The following is a 23,667-nucleotide window of genomic DNA, read 5'->3' on the forward strand; positions in this document are numbered from 1 at the left end:
AGACTGCTGTGACCTCTACTGGCCAGAGAACTCCCCCTTTCTTCCTCTGCTATGTCCCCCATAAGCCGAGAATCTGAGGCTACTAAGGGACTGAGGATTTCTAGGAGAGCAGCAGTGCCACCTGGCTGGAGCCATACCCCTAAAGCTGCTCTGCCACCCGATCCACAGCTCAGAAAACAGGAAAAGCGGGGGCAGTATCCCCGCTGCCCGGGAAGCTGAGAGGCAACAGTCAGGGCCAATATCAACTTGGGTCCAAGGTTCCTCTACCTTCAGAGCCTTCTGTTAGAGGTGTCTGGCCCCGTGAAAGATTGAATGTGCCGTTGTCTGTACAGGAGACCTCAGCATCTGAGTGCTCAGAGTCTGTGATGGCCAATTCCCTGGCAACAGTAGAATCATCCAGCTTAGGAAAAGAAAAGACCAACACGCCTGAAGAGATGGTGCCATTAGAAACGAGCGCAGTTCCCTAGTTACAACTTCACCAGTGAGCTGGCCCTAAAGGCTACCTTAAGGCCAACAGTGTAACCAGGCATGCATGGAGACTTGAGTCAAAATCTTGACCCCTTTTAGGCTGCTCCCCCAGGGAAAACACCCCTTTTCATCAGTCTTGAGCACAGGAAGGAAAGCAGTCTTGGGTGTCAACCAGCCACTTACTCTTAAGCAAATAATTGATCCAGAGAATACTTTTCACAAGTGGCCAGGAGGATACACACATTGCCTGACCTAAGGCAAGCTGGGCTGTTTAAAAAATGATCACGCCAGTTGCAGAAGTTCTGCCATGATGGCAGGGGTTAAAAGGAGGCATGGAAGAGGGTGTGCTGGTCACCATGCTCAAACTGAGATTCTACATACAAAGTCCCAATATAAAACTAGCTTCTCTCCTCACTGCTCTTGGGGCAGTGAGGTCCTTGGAAAAGGGCAAGAAGCTGGGTCCCTGGAGAGCCCACAGGGAGCTTGAAAACCTGGTTACTGTCTAAACATGAGTGCCAGATGGTTAAAAAGGAGCTAAAAAAAACTGGGCAGCGATGCAGCTCCCACACCCAAGATACCTGAGGACAGAAGGCAGCAAGCTCCTCTTCACTGTCACTGTGGTTGTCCCCAGCACGTTCTGGGTGTAGACCTCTGCGGCGCACTATGTGGAAAGAGCAAAAACGCCTTGACACCTTCCCTTGAGGGGAAACCCCTGTCCCCTTTGGATTTCAAAGGCATAAAATCAGAACACGAGAATGAACCCCCTAAGCCTACATAACAATGCCTGAGGGAGGAGCTGCTGAGCCTAAGTGGCAAGGTAAGCTGATAACACAGGAGAAAGATCTCTCTTCCAACATCCCTCCCTTTTTGTTCTGGTCAGATGATCAACTACCAGGCTTGTCAACAACTCTCAGGATCAGCTAGGGACAGACCAGATGTCAATGTGTAAAGCGGACACTGTCACAGAGAGGGCAAAGGGAGATGCCCCACCTGGGCTGAATCAGCCTTTTGAGGACTGGTACTATTCAACTGGCTGCGTTAGGGGGAGCTGGGCCTTGGTGCCCATGTGCAGGGCTCTTAGAAGGCCAGGGTTTAATGAAAACCCAACCTGACCATACCATAGAAGAGAGGGAAAAGTTCGCACGACTGTCACTCGTGTGTTGGAAGATCCTGGGCTAGTACACTTCTGGCTTCTGAAGCCAGTTTTAAATTACTTTTGGAAGGCAGCTTTCAGTACTGAATGGAGACCGAGCTTAGGAGTTTGAAAGACCTGCTCTGCCATTTACTAACCGTGAGCTTCAGTTTCCTCAACCAGAAACTCAACCAGAAAAAGATAATACCACCCTCTTCTCAAGGTTGTTATAAACATTAAATAAGACAACGTATGCAGAGCAGCCAGCACATGGGACGTGCTTCATAAAAAGAAGCTAACACTGGGAATGTCTTCACTGTCTGTCTTTTAGTTGACTTGGGAGAACTTTTCTCGTTATTTGTTTAAAATGGGAGCGTCTAGAATTCCAAACGGGAAAAACTAGTAAGCCTGCATAGATTTCCCTGGAATAGAAGGTCACTTTTACCACCAACCCCCCACATACCAACCACATCCCACTTCTCCATGTTCAAGGACCTATTATGTCAGACCTATGGGCTTCTCCTTCTCCTCCCCAAATTGTCCAAGTGGAAGGAAGCTTCCCCTTGACACTTACATTGTCTCTCTCTCTGCTTGGACATCATGTAGCCACGGACACTGAAGTCCAGCCGCTGCAGAGCTGGCTTCAGTCGTACATACACTCGATCCCACAGTCGGTGGTACACAGCAAGGGGCCACATCATGACAGTGACAACTGAGAGGAGTGGGAAAGAGTGGCAAAATGGAGAAAGGGCTGCATGAAACAGTCCTGACTGTCCCTCTGCTATCGTGTCCTTAGGGCTTGGACACACTAAATTCTAATTCTGCTGGTCATCTTCACAGATGTGAAGGTTCCGGAGGGCAGAGACTTCCGCAGTCACCTACAGGGCTGTGCATAGCAGAGCACATGCTGACACATCGAGGGCAGAACCAGGCAGTGCTGTCACTTGCATATGGGTGTTGCTGAGCCATAAATAGGGCCAAATGGTAACAATGCCTCAGCAAATACACAACAAATCATGTGAGCTTCTGATATATAATGGCCAGGGCCATCGCTACTCAGTTCTTCCAGTCTCAAGCAGACAGAGTTCATGCCAATATGAAGCAACTAAATTTAAAGAACTGTGCTCCAGGGGGAAAAAAAAGTGCTCCAGGGTAAACAGAACCTAGTAGAGGATCCCCTAAGTGTTATGTTCTACTGCTATACAATACACTGACTCTAAAAATTCCCTCCTGAAATAGGGACAGACAGTCCTTTATAGCTGGTAACACAATATATGTTAGTGGACCCGCATCAGTTTCTAAAGCTGACTTGGTAAGAAAAGGACTTTATATGTGGGGAACCTGATACAGGTAAGAAGAAAGATATTTTCATGACACTAAACAGGACATGAAAATATAAAAAGGTCATTTCCTGGAGAACCAAAATATAAAAGTCCTCTCCCTAAACCCAGAGTTAGCTATGGCTGGAAAAGCTATGAGGAGGGTAAGCTTGTGGGGGAGGTATATACCATACTTACGAATTAAGTAGGAGAGCAGGAGCCCAGGGATGTAGCGGCCCAAGACAGCCAAAAAGGTCAGTATCCCACAGCTCAGCAAGCAGAACTGGGGGCGTCAGGAAACAGTATTAAGCTTCTGCTATACGGCAGGGGACTGGGTTGGGCATGGGGGGCGGCTAAGATGGAGATGTGATAGAAATGATTCTTTATGACCTCTGAGTAAAGCATGGACATGTCAGAATGACATGTACCTAGCTACTGTTGCATCCAGTGGTGATTCTGTTTGGGAGGAAAGGGAGGATGTCCACTTCTATTCAAACTCTTCTCACATGGCTAACCCCACAGGGCCGCACCTTTCATGCTGGCAAATTGGTTTGAATAGGACTCAGCCAAAAGTTCTCTCTGAAAACAAGTGCTGGTGGTGGGCTTTTTAAGTCAAAGTAAAATAAAATAAAAAACTCAACCACCTACCACATGTTTAATGACACAGAATGCACACAAGCAAGCTTTCTTTCCCATCTTGGGGCAGGAAGATGGCCTAATCTAAGTAGCAAGCACCCAAAGAAGGAATCATCAAGTTCTTGCCTTAGTCTTAGTCAGAAGCCCCTTCCTACAACTTCCCTTGTCTATACAAACACCATGGTCTTTTCTTTCTTGAAGGAGGGTAGGTAGTAAAAGGGCTGTTTCAGTTTAGCATGAACTGAACTGAGAGCCAGAAATGAGAGTGAAAAAGGGAAGAGTCTTACCTTGCCTGGGTTTTGCTTTTTGAAAAGCAAAAGGTTCCTTATGAAAATGGTCCCACTAACCCAGACTTCAGCTACGTGGTAGCAGAGCTCGGGCACGCTGAGCAACCGAGGGTGCACAAAGCCCCAGCTACGGGAGAGAGAAGGGGGAGCTGTGAAAGGAGGATGTTGAACGTTCCCCCCACATCTCACTGTGAAGGCAGCCAATCCTTCCGGTTTAAATAGGGTCTGGGAAGTGGCTAGTCCTAGTTGCTCTGGAGGTGAAGCATGACTTTCTTCTTGGCTCACCAGGTTGAAACTGGAATTTAAGGACTAGGAGGGCAGACTTGTTCTGACAACTCCACCCTATGAGCAAGCAGCCCAATCCACGTGTGTAAACCTGCCACCAGCTCCAAGGCCCTTTGTGCTTAAAAACATCTTTCCTGGGCTCAGACCATTGCAATTCACTGTGACTGCAATGCAGGGAAAAAAGTAAAGCACAGTCTGATACCACTGCTGCAGAGGTGAGAGGCAAAGGATGTGCCCCTGAGAGAGAAAACAAAGCAAAACCAAAATAAACCATGGCAAAGAAAATTCTTTGGGTCAAATATATGAGATGAATGAATTGAGAAATGAAAGCAGGAGCTGTAAGCCACAAGGGGAATCTTTGGCTTGCTGATGCCAGGAACCACTGTGTTTTCTGACCAGGAACTTGAAACAGCCAGAGGTTACAGAAAACACTAAATGACCTGGTATAAAAGCCAGGAGACAAATGAAGTAAGTTGCCTCTAAGTTTTCATACTAGAGCTGAATAATGCAGCCAATTCCTTGGTTATGTCAGGTTATGGGGCACTGTAATGCTTCTTTCTCAGAAACATCTTTTGTAAATATCAGAGGACACTGGCCATCTTAACATATTCCTTCCTGAACTTGAGGATTTGTTAAAATGATTATTTGCAACAGACTAGGTTCTCAGCTTATACTTTGTATCTAGAACATGGAGTTAACAACCTATAACCAGAATATTACAACAAGAGAATCAATCAGAGCAACAAAAAGGGATTTAATTAGTGTTCCATACCTCTCATTGTCTAATGCGTCGGGTCTTGGCACTACAATATTAAAACAAACACCAGCATTAGTTGGTAAGGAAAACTTAAACATGAAAATGTTAGGCTGTTGGTCTGATAGCTCAAGTTTTAATGGGTTTGGGGAAAAGGAAACAGTAATAGACAATAAAAAGGAGACACCATGTTATACTGCCAGAGTTAGGGAGCTGCAGACAAGGGAATGATGGCTGATGCCTGCTCTTTTCTCTGGTGGGATGGGGTGGGGATCCAAATGGAGCATTAGGGCCCCTTCTAATTACTACAGTTGAGAGCCAAGGCGCACATAAAAAAAGGTCCATCCCACCCCTCAAGTGTGTCTGGGTTGCGCGTACGCATCAATGTGTGCTAGGTTACGAAGGCATTATATGACTACTTCAACTCTAGAAACCTGCCTATTCTCTTTAAAAAGAGACCCATTAACTACAATCAATGATGTAAAGTCTTTTGACATTCACTAGCCATAAGACAGGTGGGTGAACTACCTGATTCCTTGAAGTCTCTCCAAAATAGGATGGGAATGTATTTAAAAGCTGTATACTCTGGTTTGAATATTCTGCCAACACTTCAAAATTACCATGTCCGACCTACATCAATTTTCCTCTCTCTCACTCCCCACCCAAACCAACTGCCCTGCCTGACGTTGCCTACATCTAACTGTAATGCCACTGCTACTCTCCTAGCTTTGAAATCCCAAAGCTGCTGTTATCCCTTACTCTCCTAACCTCTATTTATCAGTTTGACGTGTCTTCCTTCTTCACAGCTCTCCAAGCCATCCATCGTTTGTTTCCACTGATACCTCTCTGACTACTTCTCACACAGATACAGCCAGAGTCTCCCTTCTTCGCCCTTTTCTCTTACCATGTGGTTGGGTAAAATGCTATCAAATTAATCTTTAATATCTTCTCAGCATATAGCTCTAATAAAAGAATTATCAGGGACCACCCACTATCTATAGGATAAAGGTTCTAAGCCTAACTTAAAGGCCCTTATAAAATCTAATCCCAACACACTTTATTTCCTAGCACTCCCTTTAATGACCTCTCCACTCCTGTGAAAATGATCAGTTCCCTGCCCTCAGGAGATGCTTTGCAGCTTCTGGCTCCTCAGACTAATCAAGCCTCTGACCCCCATAGAAACCCACTTATCTCTCTACCTGTCCAAATCTTTTGTTTCATTCAAGGCTTGAGCTAGGGCCAAAATACATAACAAACATACTGATCACATACTGCACTGTGACATCTCTGGTGCTGTTCTGTAACTTTTCTTATGTTTATGTATGTATCATCTTGGATAAAAGGAACCATATCTTAGAGGACTTTATCTAAGTCATAATACCTAACTTAGTGCTTTGCAAATAAACAATTTAAAAGAAATTCCAGAAGCAAATTGATACTGTCTTGGTAATGATGTAGTACCCAGTGAGGAGAATTATTTTTTAACAACTTGAGGACTATTTATTCCTCAGGCCAATTATGAGGGCAAGAATATCTCAGGTGGCGGATACAGATTTCCTAAGCTTAATAAACAATGAGAAGGACAGAACTCAGCTCTAAGGAACTACAGAGGGGGCACTAGCCCTTCAAACGTCTCCTAAAGCAAATAATTCAGACTTCAAAAGATATTCCCAGCTCCACATACTCTCCCCAAACCCCCTAAAACTAAAGGTAAAAATGACAGAAAAGCCATTTCCGGTTCAGATTGTTCTAAATGCTACCAGACTTACCTTTTATTTCAGGCCAGATTTTGCTCTTCCATTGATCTATACACACAATGATCATTGAGCTGAATGCAAGTAAAAACACAAGGCGAAGGGATGTCAGGGCAAAGAACCTAAAGAGAAGGAAGAACAGAAGATCATTATCCAATTAAGCTAATTTCAGAAAAGACCATATGTGCACCACTGGTCCTGCGGTAAACAGACTTAAGTGTTAGTTATACACCTTGGGAAAAATCACTTAAACTTTCTGGACTTCAGCTATTTCACCTATGGTGCAGAGATAATAATTTGCTTCTGTAAAGGCAGAGGACTAAACCAAATAACCTCTTAAAGCCCATTTCAACTTTCAAGCCTGTGATTCTATTAATATCAAGGAGAAATTCATTCTTTGTTTTTGTTTTTGCCATACAGCACAGCTTGTGGGATCTTAGTTCCCTGACCAGGGATTGAACCTGGGCCCTCATCAGGGAAAAACGCAGAATCCTAACCACTGGACTGCCAGGGAATTCCCGAAATTCATTCTTGTACTGACTAAGTTGTTATGATGAAAGCAAACATCGTTCTACCAAATTAGACCCTGGTTCAGGGCAACAAACTGACAGACATGCACTAAACAGCACCTAATTCAATTAAATATCCTTTTACAGAGGAAGGAACTAAGGCTCAAAAAAGTAAAACGAGTTGGTCAAGGTCACACAGAAAGTGAGCACTGAAGCTACATCTAAAAGCCAGTTCTCCAGAATTAACACCAACCCTTCTCAAACTCTTCCCAAAAAATTGAAAAAGAGCGAACACTTCTTGATTCATTTAATGAGGGCAACATTACTGTGGTACCAAAGCCAGACAAAAACGCTACAAGAAAACTAAAGTATATTGATACCTATGAATATAGATGCAAAAATCCTCAATAAAATATTCAAAACACATTCAGCAGCATATTAAAAGGACTACACACCATGACCAATTCCTGGGATTTACTCCAGGAATGCAAGGGTGGTTCAACATACAAAAACTCAACAGTTGTAATGTATCACATTAAGAGAATAAAGGAAGAGCTAGTTCTTATTAGAAGGCATCAACCACAAAGAGATATTTACAAAAAATCTGGGAAATCTGAACACTGACAGTACATCTGAAGATATTAAGGAATTATTGTAATTTTGGGGCTATGATGTTATGGAAGTTATGCTTTTAAAGAGTCCTTATCTTTTAGAAATACATACTAAAATATTTATGAATGAAATGATATCTGGGATTTGTGTCAAAACAATAGTTTGGCAAGGGAAAGGGTGTGAAAGAAGAGGAAACAAGATTGACTATGAGTTGATAATTGCTGAAGCTGGATGATGAGTACTTGAGATTATTTATGCTATTCTCTCTACCTCTATATAGTTAAAATCTTTCACAATAAAAATTTTTTTTCAAAAAAAGCTAGTTCTTATGAGTCTTTCTATGATCCAACTCTAAAGCCTTCAGGGCAATGCCCTGTACAGTGTCTGTAGTCCAGTGACGTTACCAGACTGTGAGGAAATAAGTATAAAAATTGAAAGTAAGAATTCAGCAATTTGACCAAGTAATTTTGAATCTAAGGGTATATTTGGGCTTGTATTTTGTATGCATTTTAAACATATCTAGTAACTCATTTATACTGTATTTTACAAAAGTATTGCTCAGAAATAGACTGGGGAAAACGACAACACTAGTCCTTCACTGCAGATCGTTTGAGAAAGTGTTCTAAGATCTTGAAGGAAGCCAAATGCATCACAAGAGGCGGTTCAGCAGGCATGGCTCTTAGACCGACTTGAGCTTGTTTCTCTGAACAGCCACTCTGAGTTGATGACCTTGAATAAATTAGCTTGACCTCTTTAAGCCTCAGTTTCCTCATCTATATGTGATGTTAACAATAACAAATCAGGAGACTTTCCTGGTGGTCCAGTGGTAAAGAATCCACCTTCCAATGTAGGTGACACAGGTTTGATCCCTGGTCGGGGAACTAAGATCCCACTTGCTGCGGGGGCAACTAAGCCTGCGCACCACAACTACTAAGCTCGCGCGCCTCAACTAGAGAGAGAGAAAAGCACACGCCACAACTACAGAGAAGCCCACACACCGCAATGAAAGACCCCTCATGCCTCAATGAAGATCCCACATGCTGCAGCTAAGACCCAATGCAGACAAATAAATAGTTTTTAAAAAAATAACAAATCATGCAAGATTATTTGTAGGTATTAGAAACAACATACTTAATCACTTATAGAAATATCATAGTTGGGCTTCCCTGGTGGCACAGAGGTTAAGAATCCGCCTGCCAATGCAGGGGACACGAGTTCGAGCCCTGGCCTGGGACGATCCCACATGCTGTGGAGGAACTAAGCGTGCACCACCACTACTGAGCCCACGTGCCACAACTACTGAAGCCTGCGCGCCTAGAGCCCATGCTCCGCAACAAGAGAAGCCACGAGAATGAGAAGCCTGCACACCACAAAGAAGAGTAGCCCCCACTCACCGCAACTAAAGAAAGCCCAGGCACAGCAACGAAGACCCAACACAGCCATAAATAAATAAATAAATAAATTTATTTTAAAAAAGGAAAGGAACAGAGAACTAGAAAAGCAGCAAGAAAACAACTAACAAAATTCAAAAAAAATCATAGTTGATCTTGCTAAAAAGACAAGAAAATACAAGGCACCTAATGTATGTCCTATTCAGTTTTACAATGTAGAAGTGTCGTTAGCTATCATCACAGCAACTGATCAAACAAGAGTAAGGATGACCAAGAGTTGGTTATAAATGACCTCTCCTCAACACATGACCTAATGACATATTCACAGAACACCATACTAAGAGTATAATCCTTACATTAAAAAAAAAAGCTTTATCTGTATCTATGAATACGTATATGCAAGCAGGAATTGTCAGAGGAACTTTAATTTTGGTCTCTAGACGTTTCTGCACTGTTTTCAATAAACATGAATCTATGTCACATAATTTTTTAAACTATACAAAGAATGAGGGATGGAAGAAACCAAGAACTTAGAAATCCAGTCATCAATGACAACCCTATTCCAATATTTCCACTCCATCACTTGAAGGATACTGTAATTATATATGAGATTACAGAATGAAAGTAGTTTAATAGATTTAAGCCTCTAGAGCTGCCCCAGGCCATTAATCTTCTCTCCAAAGCCAGTTCATCATCCCAACAAACAAGGAAATTTAACAAGGCCAAGAAGAAGGGCTCGAGGGCATCCTGCTCCCCAGTGCTGCTGCTTCCATGTCCCAGCAGCAGGATGTGTGGCACGACTGTTTTCTCTGGAGTACTTGAAAGGGCTCTCTGGGGAGGCAATCCAGGCTGTCTGCAATCTCTGCTTCCCAAATCATGATTACTAACACAAATATAAACTGGGGTAGGGAAAGGATACTAAGCTCTCCTAAGAAAGGTCAGTTTTCCAAAGATGATGGCAATAAAAATAGTGTTTCTCCAAGAGCTGGACTATTTTAGTAACCTGTTAGAGCCCCCACCTATGCTTCAACTCAGTTCAAACATTTATTAATTGCCTATTATATGCTGAGGCCTTGTGGTAAGTAGGCCAATTACAGAAAAGAGTAAAACATGGACCATACTCTCAAGTGTATTTATGTCAGTACGTGTTTGTAATATAGCATGACAAGTTAACGGTAACAAAGAGGACATCTAAGCTGGGATTTGAAAGATTAATGGTAAGACAACAGGGCAAAAGGATGCGGGGAAAGAGAGGACATTCAGATAGGGAGAAGAGCCAGCTGGAATGACGTATTTAGGGAACTACAAGTAGTATGATAGAACTGGAACTTCAAGAACAGAGGGAGGGGATGAGTATGGGGAGAGAGGCAGAAGTCAGATCATGAAGGGCCTTTCATGACAAAGGGTACTGGATTTTATCCTGCAGATAAAGTTGAATCAGCAAAGAGTTTTACAAAGGGTATATTTTCTGGATCATGAAGGCTGAAACTGTGCGCATCTTCTTGAACCAGATTAATCCTGGTCCATAATTCCATTTTAGAGCCAGATATAAGATAACCTTTCCTTGAACAAGCCAATGCAGAAACTTAAGAGGAAGAAGAGTTTTTCTGTGTGGTGCAAAATAACAATTCTTGGAAAAATAGCTTCTTCCATATAGATAAAATCTTAATTAATGGAAAGACCACCTCAAACCACGAGTTACCTCTCCAAGGTAACCAGACAATTAATATCAAATATTATTAATTCCCTTAGGGGGTCTATCAAATATAAAAGAATATGGATAAGTGTGTGCTCCTTTCCTTCAGCCCTCAATACTAAATTCTTAAACAAAAAGGAAATATCAATCTCAGGTGCATGTGTTTGGGATATACTAAAGTCACATTACACTTTTATTTTATGGAGGTAACTTGGAAGCCTACCTGTAAAAAAACCTCTGCAACTATGTACAAGGACAAGACAAAATTGAAGATAAAGTACTTGTGAGATTGGTATAGGTAAGGAATGAAGAAAAATAAGGGAGGATTCCTCTGGATTAGTTTAGTCCTGCAATGTCTATTCACGCAGGCCAAAAAATTCACATGCAGATATGTGTACAAGTTTGATAAGACAACATGCAAAACATTTTTCAGCAACTATAATCAGCATGAGAACTTTCCAATTTAGCAAAGATAACTACAAATGCAGTCAACTCTGGATATTCACATGTGAATTATTTAATTTGGTTACTGCCCATAGCCCATTACTCCTTCTACCCATTGTAGGCTCACAATAGACTTTTCCTTAATGATATTTATTTTTTCATATTTCTAAAGGCAAGCATGTTTACAGGAGAAATTTTAGAAAATATAATTACTAATTAAGGAAGAAAATAAAAATAATTAGTACACTATCACCCATATGAAACAGTCTTGTCAATAAAAAAAAAAATTTTTTTTTTGAAACTAAATCTGATCAAGACTCTAGATTTAGCTACCAATTTACAGGAAATACACAGAGGAGCACGGGGAACATGTTACGCCACAGGGATGCAATCAGCAAAATTCAATCTGTAGGACACTTTACAGGACAAACTGGTTTCTTCAACAGATAAATTGCAGAGGAAAAAAGACTGAAAGGGAAGCAACAGAGTAAAAGAGATGCTAAAAACAGAACAATCGGTCACAATATGTGGACTGCATTTGGATGCTAACCCCAAAGAACTGTTGAAAAAACAAAGTGACATTTATGAGAAAATTTGAACACTGACTGGAGCCATTAATTTTTTTACATGTGATAATGGTAGTGATTTTTTAAAAAAAATCTTTATTTTTCAGGGTCACATACTGAAATACTTAAGAGATTAAATGACATGACGTCTAGGATTTCCCTCAAAACAAGAAAGGAAACAGAAAAGAACTGGGGTATGGAAGACACAAAATTGGCCATGAATTGAAAAATTTTAAAGCTGGGTACAATTGTAATACATACTATTATTCTGACTGCTTACATATGTTTTTAATTTTCCATAGTAAAAAGTTTAAAAAATAACCTATTATCTACACACATACGCTAAAATGGCAACAGAGGTTCTTCATTTAAAAAAATATTCAAATATAAAAACTCCATGGAAGTATATAGAATATCTGGTTTAAAAACCTCCTCCTTCATTTAAAAATACATAGGCATGTTTTCCTTCATCACCAGAAAAGCACCACAACTTGAAAATTATTACATCATACACAGATACAATTAGGTGGTTTTTTTTTTTTTTTTTGGCTGCACTGGGTCTTCCTTGATGCACGCGGGCTTCTCTAGTTGCGGTGAGCAGGGGCTACTCTTTGTTGCGGTACGTGGGCTTCTCATTGCAGTGGCTTCTCTTGTTGTGGAGCACAGGCTCTAGGCGCGCAGGCTTCAGTAGCTGTGGCACGCGGGCTCAGTAGTTGTGGCTCGTGCGCTCTAGAGCGCAGGCTCAGTAGTAGTGGCGCACAGGCTTAGTTGCTCTGCGGCATGTTGGATCTTCCCAGACCAGGGCTCAAACCCCTGTCTCCTGCATTGGCAGGAGGATTCTTAACCACTGCGCCACCAAGGGAAGCCCCTACAATTAGTTTTCTAAACCTTTCCCTAATTGAACTGAGATGTTTCCAATTTTTGATGTAATAAAGCTGAACTAATATCACTGAGCATAAATCTTTGACCTTATTTATGATTAACCACTTTAAATAGAAGTACTAGGTCAAAAAGCATTAACTTTTTTTTGGTAACAGTATTATTGAGATACAGTTTGCATACCATAAAATGTATCCTTTCAAACTAATTCGATGTTTTTTAGTATATTCAGAGTTGTGTGACTATCACCATTATCTAATTTAGAACATTTTGATCACCCCAAAAAGAAACCCATGCCCATTAGCAATCACTCCCCATTTCTCTCAGCCCCTGAAAAGGTAATAACTTTTTAAGTATCTTAATACATGTTGCTAAATTACTTTCCAGAAAGTCTGTTGAATTTATGTTCCTATCAACAATAAACCAGTTTTTCCATATTGTGCCCGGAATTAAATACTATCATTTTTAAAAACCTAATAGGCAGAAATTAGTAACTCACTGCAACTTATATTAGAATTTTTTATTACTAATACGTAAAAATTTATATATCCATTGATTTATTATTATTTGGGTTTTTTTGTCATTTTATAAACCGTCCATCCCCTTTATTATGGGCTAAAATCCAATTAATTATCAGTCTAAATAGAATACTCCTTGGAAAAACAATCTGGTGTCCAGAAAAATCATGAGAAATTTCAAAAATAAACAATTTTTCTGAGGTCAAATATACCATGGATCCTCATCATTAGTACAGATAAATTAAAGTTTGTTATAATCATAAACAAAAGAAAGATCCCAAGTCTATTTTCAATCAAAGAAGATACTATTTCTGGGTTCCTTTGTTATTATGGAGTAAGCTTCTCTCAGTGGCACTTTGAACAAAGCATCCCATCCTATAGGGACAGAAAGCCCACTATTGTACAGCACTTGTGGCTGTCTGCTTAATGAGCCAGTCACTGGTAAATCAGAATGAAAAAAAATTAACCCAACCAATATCATGTAGAGATAGTTGTTGCTTGCACAAAACCAGAAATGAAACCAGCTAGCTGCAAATGACCTACCTTATGTTAATGGACAGAAAACACCCAACCTATAAAAAAATAAATAAAATAAAATTCAAAAAAAAAAAAAAAAAAGAAAGCACCCAACCTTATAATCAGGAGAGATAAAAACTGATGGCAAAAGAGAGGCAAAAAAAAGAAAAGCAAGCCAAGACATCTCTGGGAGTCTTCCTTGCTATCAAAAGCAACAAGAACCCTCCAAAACTATCATCAGAAACATTTGCTCAATAGATTTCATCTGAAATTTGACGTGTAGATTTTTTTTTTCACAGAACAAATGTTTCTACTTAAATAGGCCCTCCCTTCCATCCCCTATCTCTCACTATTACTTTTTACTCAAATTCTAACTTTTAAAAAATATTTATTTATTTGGCTGCGTCCGGTCTTAGTTGCGGCACACAGGATCTTTAGTGGCTGCATGCGGGATCTTTTAGTTGCAGCATGTGGGCTCTTAGCTGCGGCATGCGGGATGTAGTTCGCTGACCAGGGATCAAATCCCGGCCCCCTACATTGGGAGCACTGAGTCTTAACCACTGGACCACCAGGGAAGTCCCTCAAATTCTAACCTTTTAGATCAGCATTGCGGTATACCTTTAATCACTTCTCCGGTCATTTTTTTTTGGGGGGGGGATGGGGGGGATTGGTTAACTCAGACTAGAGACTGTAAAAGCAGATCCCAACAGAGATCTTAACAAAAAAAACAGCTTGTGGATTGCTCTAAATCAATATTCCTAATTTAAAGACCATCTAGAATCACAGACTGCTAAAAACTGAAAAGGAGCTCAGCAGTCATCTAGCCCTCCTTGAACCATATGTACTTCATAGGAGGCGGTGCGAGGGCTTAGAGTTCACACACATTTCCAGGGCTCCTTTGTCCTCCCCTTATCTTATGAGTCAAACTAAAAAGTTACTGAAACTCTTCTTTTCTGATCCTGTCACGACAGACTCTTGCTGACTCATATTCTTCCCCCAAATCATTCATTTACAGGTGGTGCTGAGGCTAATGAAAATATAGACTATTGATAAGGAAGGCCTGACATTTCTGTTATTACACTAGAGAAAATAACATATAAGTGGCCAGAAGCAATATAGGCTGGAAGATCTCTAATATGATCACTATAACTTTTCTGGAACCTGAAAATAAGAGTGAAAGCCTTGAAATACTATAGGAGCAAGGCATCTACATCTATCCCTATCTTTTATGTTGTTTTTTATTAATATGTAAGAGGGCACATTCACAGGTATGGAAAAACCTCAAATGAGAAGACAGAACACTGAAAGTTAAGAGCTACCTACCTGAATTCTGATGATTTGTTTGTATTCCTATCCAGTCTTCTAATACCTCAAAATGCATAAAACACCTCAGTTAATGACACATCATTATTCAAAACAAATAATGAAAGAAAAGTAAAATGTTTCAGATTTGATCTTTTTCTGACCTGAGCTAACAGATCCACCTGTGTTTCCTAAATTGCTTTTTAAAATAAAGTGAGAACAAAGCAGTTACTCTTCAACATTCCTAGGCAAAACGTCAATACCCACATTCAATTTGATGCTACTGGAATGTGAAGTCTAACTTTTATTTTGAACCTCACGCTACCTTCCAAGGAAGCTCATTTCCTGAAACAAACAATCCTGTGAATTCCAATGCTAAAACTACCCTAGCCTCTGGGGTCAGTCATTTTGTACCCTTCACAGGTATGAGTCCTCTCCAAAAATGGCATACCCAATTGCTCTTTCATTCTCAAGAGTCACACCCTCATTTTGCTACATCTCTCCCTCAGCTACTTAGAGCCTCATGGGAACGTAACACGAGTAACTGCATTCTGGATACACAACAGGCAAGCTACCAGGAAATGCCAGAGATAAAGACCAATCACACTGATGCTTTAAGAGACTCAGAGTAGGTAAAGGGGATCTGAGTGAGATTCTAAACACAGCATATTAGTAAACTTAAGTATATACTATTGGGAGCCAGTAAATTAAAGATAACTAACATTTAAAGATGTGTCTCAGTCAGAGCGGCTCCTTATGTGCAGACCTCAACCCCACATTCTACTTTGAAAATCTCTCTCAGGCAAGGGGGATGTGGAAAGCCCTCTCATCAAAAATAACAACATACATGCTACTGATCTATTTGCATTAATAAACCCTTGGTTTCTCAGGATTCATTTAAATCCTGATAAAGTTTTTATGTATCAGTCACACTCTGACACAAACTGGTTTATGATCAACTTTTTCCTGGGAGTACAAACCCAATGTAGGAAATGAAGTTCTGACTAAACGGTCTGGGGTTAGAGGTTGGGATGGGGAGGTGAGAGGAAAAGAAGAAAAGGTCATTTTGGAAAATGCTCCAGAATGAGGTGCTACAGTTTTGACAGACAGCCAAGGAGAGAAGTAGGCACCTGGGGATCAAGGAAGAAACACTATCAAAAATAAATGAAGGGGCTTCACTGGTGGCGCAGGGGTTGAGAGTCCGCCTGCCGATGCAGGGGACACGGGTTCGTGCCCCCGTCCGGGAAGATCCCACATGCCACGGAGCAGCTGGGCCCGTGAGCCATGGCCGCTGAGCCTGCGCGTCCGGAGCCTGCGCATCCAGAGCCTGTGCTCCGTAACAGGAGAGGCCACAACAGTGAGAGGCTCGCGTACCGCAAAAAAATATATATATATAAATAAATAAATGAAGAGGGGCAGGGGACACGGGTTCGAGCCCTGGTCCGGGAAGATCCCACATGCCACGGAGCAACTAAGCCCGTGCGCCACAACTACTAAGCCTGCACTCTAGAGCCCACGAGCCACAACTACTGAAGCCTGTGCGCCTAGAGCCCATGCTCTGCAACAAGAGAAGCCACCGCAATGAGAAGCCCGCACAACACAACGAAGAGTAGCCCCCGGTCGCCACAACTAGAGAACGCCCACACCCAGCAACGAAGACCCAAAGCAGCCAAAAATAAATAAATTAAATAAATTAAGGAAAAAAAGAACCCTCTTTAAAAAAGTCATGAGGGACACAAAATAATTTAAAAATAAATGAATGAATGAATGAATGAAGAATGCTGTAGAAGTTTATCATCAAGTTTGCTCAAGACTCTAGAAGCAACAACTGCTGTGTCACCTCTAACCTGGGTCTCCTTCAAACTGTGAGAGGATTAATGTAATAAGCACCAGTGTGTCTTCCTGTCAATGAACTTGGAATTATTCATTTTGCTCCAGCTCACTGAAAGTCTTCTTTCAGACAAAGGATAATAAATGTTTTGGTTTTAAAACCAAGAATTTCAAGAGGAAATGTATTTTTAGCAAAAACAATTTTGTTTTGGAAACACACACTTTGTTCTGTTTCAGACTTATCCAGAACAGCTTTATTTCACTCAGCTGTAGAAGCCACCGTACACTTCAGTTCCCTTGGAATCTGATCAATAATACTTCCCTAGTTATTAATAAATCCAAACTCTGCTTGGCAGATCTTATGAAGACCTAAGTCCACTTTAGGTGATGACAACTCAGAGAAGCAGCAGCTCCATTTTCACAGAGCATGACACAGACAGATTCTTACAGCATACTTGTAGCCCCACTTTTCCAGCTCAGGAAAATACACACACTATTAGACACCCTCAATTTCCCTGGCTATAAACCATGGCTAAGGATGCCTCTCTAATTCCCTGTAACAGGGAGGACTTGCCGTCATACGTGACTTTGAAACGGGTGAAATCTCACAATCACTATTTCATAACTGTTCTTTAAAAGCTTACAATTTTCTTTCAAGTTGCAGCTATGGAGGCTCTCACGGACGCTCAGACTTCGCAAACTTCCCGAGTGGGCGAAAGGATATCTATCTAACATGCTAATTCAGATCGCTCAAGTTTGTTTTCTTATCGCACCTATGTATACCTTTTCAAGAGCTCACGCCCCACGCATCTACCCCAATAATAATTACTAAAATCCCTGGAGACAGTCTTCAAACCACTGTTGAGCAGACAAGAGAAGGGAGGTGATGGCCTTAACGGGACACAGCTTCCCCTGGCTAAAATGAGGCGCCCTCGCTCACTGCGAGCGGCTCAAGATGTTACTAGAAGCTCCTGCCAGATGTGCGGGGCGAGGATGCGGGAGCAGGTAAAGCACGGGAAACAACTGGAAGGCCCTGGGGAGAACTGCGGTGCCAAAGCCGCAGGCGGGAAGCAGTGGAAGGTGAGGCAAAATTAGGCAGGTATAGGAAGGAGCCGATGCAGCGAAGAAAATAAGGGGGGCGAGAGATAGAGCCTTAGAGAAACCTGACGAATTCGCGCCTCGGAGGGTTTCCGAGGATCCAGTTCTCTCACCAGAAAGCCGCGTTCAGCCCCAGGCACCACAGGGCGCTCCTGGCTGGCCGCTCCCACACCAGGGCTGCCTGCACCCGGCTCAGCAGAGGCTCGTAAGGCCCCAGCACCTCCACCAGGGCCCGCTGCGCCGCCTCAACCTGCTGGTCACGCTCCCAGGAGCCTGACATACTGCGGCGGCCCCTGAAAGTCTGCCCCGAAGCTGGGCCTGGGGCCACGGCCACCCCCTCAGCCTCCGCCATCTCCCCCCGGCAGCCACAACATCCGGGGCCACGGCTCGACAGTCACAATAACACCAACTGCGCAAGTGCAAGATTCGGCGGGAAGGCCGCTTCCCTCCACAGTGCGCCTGCGCGTAGGGTCTAACTCCTGTCCACCCAGAGGGAAGAACGCTGCGTCAAAGTACGTCCCCGGCGCCCCAATCAGGAGCCGCGCACGCGCAGTCTGCAAGACTGAAACCAAGTGATTAAGGAAGTGCGGTCGGCAGAACTCAGTTCTCATTGGAGCGAAGAGTGTTCGTGGGCGGAGCGAGTTGTTTGGCGCCTGCGTCGTCCGGCTAGCGGGCTAGCGAGCCGCGGCTGGGCTGGCGGGAGCGGCTGCAACGCAGGTGCCTGAGGAGCGATGCCGAGGGAGATCATCACCCTCCAATTGGGCCAGTGCGGCAATCAGAGTGAGCGAACCTCCGGCCCCTCCACTAGCCAGGTTCCTTAGGTTCTATGGGATCTCGCTGTGGGATCCTGGACTCCATCGGCCCTTCCCAGAATCGTAGTTCTCCGAAAGGCAGGACATACCTGACCCAGTGTCCAGTTGCCCAACCCCGAGGGGCCGTCCCCTGCTCAGTCGCTGACATACAGCCCTTTCCTCTGACACGGGAGACTCCCGAAGCTTGACTTCCTATCCCTGGACCCAGGCGCTCAGTCCCCGCTCCTAGCTGGAACCTGCCCAGACCTAGATATCCTCTTTCTCCCCCGCCCGCCCCTCCCCCCAGTTGGGTTCGAGTTCTGGAAACAGCTGTGCGCCGAGCATGGTATCAGCCCCGAGGGCATCGTGGAGGAGTTCGCCACCGAAGGCACTGACCGCAAGGACGTCTTTTTCTACCAGGTGCCCCCAGCGACTTGGCCAGGGCCGGTAGTGGCCCAGGGGGCCTGAAGGGAAGGGCAGTGGCTTGGTACTGGAAACCCGCTGGGCAGAGGAGCCAGGGCGGCTGGCTTGAAGAGGGAGGGCAGGCAGGAGCCAGAGTTGGGAGGACTGGAGGAGTGGGTGGGCCCGAGCTTATTGGGCCCGATCCTGGACTCCCCTTGACAGGCGGACGACGAGCACTACATCCCCAGGGCGGTGCTGCTGGACCTGGAGCCGCGGGTGATCCATTCCATCCTCAATTCCCCCTATGCCAAGCTCTACAACCCAGAGAACATCTACCTGTCAGAGCATGGAGGAGGAGCTGGCAACAACTGGGCCAGCGGATTCTCCCAGGTCATTTGCTGTTCCCTGGCAGAACGACTCCATTCCCGTGTGGGGACAGGCCCTATGACTTCCTAGAGAGAGATGAACCAGATGGAGGATGTGTGACTGTAGAGAGAGAGACATGGCTGAGGGGAGTTCTAAGCCAAGTATGTAATATTGTAAGAAACTGTACTAGCTAGTGCTGTGTGCCAGGCCATACTAAGTGCTTTACGTATATTAACTTATTTAAATCTCCCAACAACCCTATAGGTAGATTCTACAGGTCCACAGGCTCTGTGGGTTTCCAGAATTAAAAAAACCCTCTGAAACCAAAAGACGATTTATAACAACTCATTTAGCAGCAAAACCAAATCTCAATGGAGACAAGTTATTTTATAGTTTCTTTGCAACTTATTGTCACTACTCATAACTTCCATTGCAGAAATATTAATGTATTTGATTAGCACCCCTCAGACCCCCACTGGCATTTTACTTGGTACGTATTATACATTCTATGTTCCCTTCCTAGATCTGAAATACTTGAATTCCAAAACGTAACTGGCCCCAAGAATTTTAGATAAGGAACTGTGGGCCTGTATTAGTACCTTCATTATACAGATGAGGAAACTGAGGTATAGATGAAGTAACCTGCCCAGAGTCACCCAGCCAACTAGAACTAGAGCTAATATAGGAACCCAGGCAGTCTGGATGTAGAGGGCCTGCTTGTAACTGCTAGGCTGTACTACCTCTCAGTGCAAATAAAAAGCAGGACCACTGTGCTCCTAAAAAGGACTTTTAGGTGCTATAAGGAGAATCGAGGGTGGCTCTTCTGAGGTCAGAGTCCTTGTCCCTTAGTCCTGTCCCACTCTGACACCCCCCATGTCTGTACAGGGAGAGAAGATCCATGAGGACATTTTTGACATCATAGACCGGGAGGCAGATGGCAGTGACAGTCTAGAGGTGAGTGTCTCAGGAATGCTGGTGGGAGCCAACATGGGGAAGGCTCAGCAACACCCTTTAGAAGCCACCTGTTAGGTACGAGACCTTCCCATGTACCCTTTGCATTGGTCAGAAGCCACAGGGCCTTGCTGGAAACAAGGCAGGATCTCCTAAGCTGCATATGTGTGGCGGGGAGGGAAGTGGAGGAGAGGGCCTGGGAAGATAGGAGTCCAAGAAATTATGAGATGGGTCCAGTTTGAAATCCTGCCACTAGATATGTAGACACTGTCGGCCCCTTCCCCATACAGGGCTTCGTGCTATGTCACTCCATCGCTGGGGGAACAGGCTCTGGCCTGGGCTCCTACCTGTTAGAACGGCTCAACGACAGGTAAGTCTGTGTTTTGAGGGGCTGGGAGGATTTGGTTTCCCAGGTGACTGGGAGGCCCTCCAGATAAACCTTCCTATTTCCTGGAGCAGGAAAGGGCCCTTCTATTCCCTCCTGTATTGAGGAAAGACAAGGTACAATGACCAAGAACCCAATCACACTCCCAGTGGTTGGAAATGGAGTCTAGCATCTCAGCCTTAGATTAAAATTCAAGGAGTATGGCCGGTTTGGAATTAGAACCCTAGGTCCTAAGATGTCTCTCTACCCTTCCCCGCTTTTGGGTTACAGACTTCCAAAAGTCAAGTCTCCCTTCTCTGCTGTTCTGTGACCCCACCCAAATTTCCCCACCCTGACAGTCATTGGAAGCCCCAAGTTTACCAAGCCTCCAGTCTGTTGCCCTTGACCATCTTCTCTCAAACACCGCTAGGTACCCCAAAAAGTTGGTGCAGACATACTCGGTGTTTCCCAATCAGGATGAGATGAGCGATGTGGTGGTCCAGCCCTACAACTCACTGCTCACGCTCAAGAGGCTGACCCAGAACGCAGACTGTGTGGTGAGTCCTGGATTCTCCCTTCTCCACTCCCAACCTTCCTATTTTATCATTTTCATGCATTTTTAAATGTCCATTTGGGACCTTCCTGTGCCCCAGTCCTGTTCAAGTCCCTTTTGGATGGGTCTTTCTGGCGCCAAGGAAATTAAGCTTCAGAGCCCAGAATCAGGCAGAGCTCCTGTCCTTTCTGGCCCCATAAATCTGTCACCCTCTTCGGTCCCCCCAGGTGGTGCTGGACAACACAGCCCTGAACCGGATCGCCACAGACCGCCTGCACATCCAGAACCCATCCTTCTCTCAGATCAACCAGCTGGTGAGCCCTCACTCCTAGACTCCTTTGGACTGGAACCCCGCCTCGCCGGAGTGCCGTCTGGGGAAGGGAGGCCTCGCAGGACAAGGCCCTTGACACAGCACCCCTGTCCCCAGGTGTCCACCATCATGTCGGCCAGCACCACCACCCTGCGCTACCCTGGCTACATGAACAACGACCTCATCGGCCTCATCGCCTCGCTCATTCCCACACCACGGCTCCACTTCCTCATGACCGGCTATACACCCCTCACCACGGACCAGTCGGTAAGAGCAGCCCGCAGGCCCAGCAGGCCCTGACTTGCCTTTCTCTTTTCCTGCTGCACCCGGAGCCGCCCCGTGCAGCCCCCAGAGGCCCTGCGCTCAGGGACTGGCACAGGCTGGGCGACCTCCTGGCTGACTTGCTCTCCTCTTCCCTCTGCCTGTGGCTCCCTGCAGGGCCCGGGCTGTACGGGGTCTGCTGATGCTCCTGCACAAGGGCATGAGTTTGCTGAGCTCGGGAGGACTGAGATCCCTGATCCCCCAGCAGAGGCTCAGTGTGGACCTGAATCTAAGGACACTCCCCACAGAGGCCAAACTACCCCGAGTCTGACGGGGACGTGTGTTGCCTACTGCTCTCTGTCCATGCGTTTTTCGACTGTGCCCTGAGTGCTGGCCTGCCCTGTGGCCACTGTCCCCTCAGGTGGCCAGCGTGAGGAAGACCACGGTCCTGGATGTCATGAGGAGGCTCCTGCAGCCCAAGAACGTGATGGTGTCCACGGGCCGGGATCGCCAGACCAACCACTGCTACATCGCCATCCTCAACATCATCCAGGGGGAGGTGGACCCCACCCAGGTAGGTGAGGCCCCTTCGTTCTACCCCCAGAGCCCACAGGGGTAGAGGAGAGGCTACCACCACCACTCCTGTGCCCACCCCAGGTCCACAAGAGCCTGCAGAGGATCCGGGAACGGAAGTTGGCCAACTTCATCCCCTGGGGCCCAGCCAGCATCCAGGTGGCCCTGTCCAGGAAGTCGCCCTACCTGCCTTCTGCCCACAGGGTCAGCGGGCTCATGATGGCCAACCACACCAGCATCTCCTCGGTGAGTCTCACAGTTGGCACATAAGTATTGTCCTGGTTGTGCCGCACCCCTGCTGCCCCTGCTTCTGGCTTTTTTACTGTGGAGATAGCCCAGCCTTGGTTCCCTGGCTCTCTGAGCCATGTTGTTCGCTGAGGTTCTTTGTGACCCCTGCTTTCTGCACACCCCAAGCTCTTCGAGCGGACCTGTCGCCAGTACGACAAGCTGCGGAAGCGGGAGGCCTTCCTGGAGCAGTTCCGCAAGGAGGACATCTTCAAGGAGAACTTTGACGAGCTGGACACGTCCAGGGAGGTTGTGCAGGAGCTCATTGATGAGTACCATGCAGCCACGCGGCCCGACTACATCTCCTGGGGCACCCAGGAGCAGTGAGTCCTCAGGATGGGGACCCTCATCTGCCTTACTGGTTGGCCCAGGCCCCACCTGCCTGACCACCCCCTCAGAGCACAGATCAGGGACCTCGTACCTCTTTCTTATAAACATACAAGTACATGGCCAGGAGACACATGTACTTCTCCTCTTTTGAGACTATTTATGTTTAATAAAGCACTGGCTATAAATCAAGTCACTGGTCTCTTGGAAGCCTTGGAGAACTGGGGGAGGCGGGTGCCTATTCTTTCTCCATCATTCTGACAGGGTCTTCCTCTACCTCCTACGCCTTCAACTCTAAGCAAACGGCCTCCCCTAGCTTTTCCTCCCCCCGCCCAGTACTGGAGAACATGGGTGAGGTTGACCCACCTGAGACGTTCCTTTCCAGGACAAAAAGGTCCACAAATACTGCCTTGCCCTCTATCTGACACTCCACGTCCCAGTTCCCTCCCACCCCTCCCTGTATGGTGACCATTCCGTCAGGTTCACAT

The 23,667-nt window shown here is 45.0% G+C and overlaps 2 protein-coding genes across 3 annotated transcripts in view; one reads left to right on the forward strand and one right to left on the reverse strand.

Annotated features, from left to right (window-relative positions):
- RETREG3 (reticulophagy regulator family member 3) overlaps positions 1-23,667 on the reverse strand; it is a 57,762-nt gene that overhangs the window by 1,040 nt on the left and 33,055 nt on the right. Inside the window, exons 1-8 of one of the 2 annotated variants that reach the window (XM_029212579.1) lie at positions 18,110-18,359; positions 6,651-6,757; positions 4,900-4,930; positions 3,843-3,969; positions 3,118-3,202; positions 2,175-2,312; positions 1,047-1,129; positions 268-400 (exon numbers count right to left, since the gene is read on the reverse strand). In XM_029212579.1, coding sequence (XP_029068412.1) covers positions 268-400; positions 1,047-1,129; positions 2,175-2,312; positions 3,118-3,202; positions 3,843-3,969; positions 4,900-4,930; positions 6,651-6,757; positions 18,110-18,348 — 943 coding nt within the window. In that variant the 5' untranslated portion in view covers positions 18,349-18,359. Of the gene's footprint in view, positions 1-267; positions 401-1,046; positions 1,130-2,174; positions 2,313-3,117; positions 3,203-3,842; positions 3,970-4,899; positions 4,931-6,650; positions 6,758-18,109; positions 18,360-23,667 lie in introns of those variants that run through there. The other variant, XM_029212580.1, reaches the window with a different exon arrangement.
- LOC114889357 (tubulin gamma-1 chain) lies at positions 18,639-23,371 on the forward strand. Its single transcript, XM_029212584.1, has 11 exons — positions 18,639-18,776; positions 19,095-19,207; positions 19,412-19,579; positions 20,441-20,509; positions 20,797-20,876; positions 21,301-21,427; positions 21,651-21,737; positions 21,851-22,000; positions 22,416-22,568; positions 22,652-22,813; positions 22,982-23,371. The coding sequence occupies exons 1-11, from the start codon at positions 18,728-18,730 to the stop codon at positions 23,177-23,179; spliced, it is 1,356 nt and encodes a 451-aa protein (XP_029068417.1). The 5' UTR covers positions 18,639-18,727; the 3' UTR covers positions 23,180-23,371.

Source organism: Monodon monoceros, unplaced genomic scaffold, assembly GCF_005190385.1.
Source record: "Monodon monoceros isolate NGI ecotype Baffin Bay Population unplaced genomic scaffold, NGI_Narwhal_1 Super_Scaffold_9, whole genome shotgun sequence".
NCBI lineage: Eukaryota > Metazoa > Chordata > Mammalia > Artiodactyla > Monodontidae > Monodon > Monodon monoceros.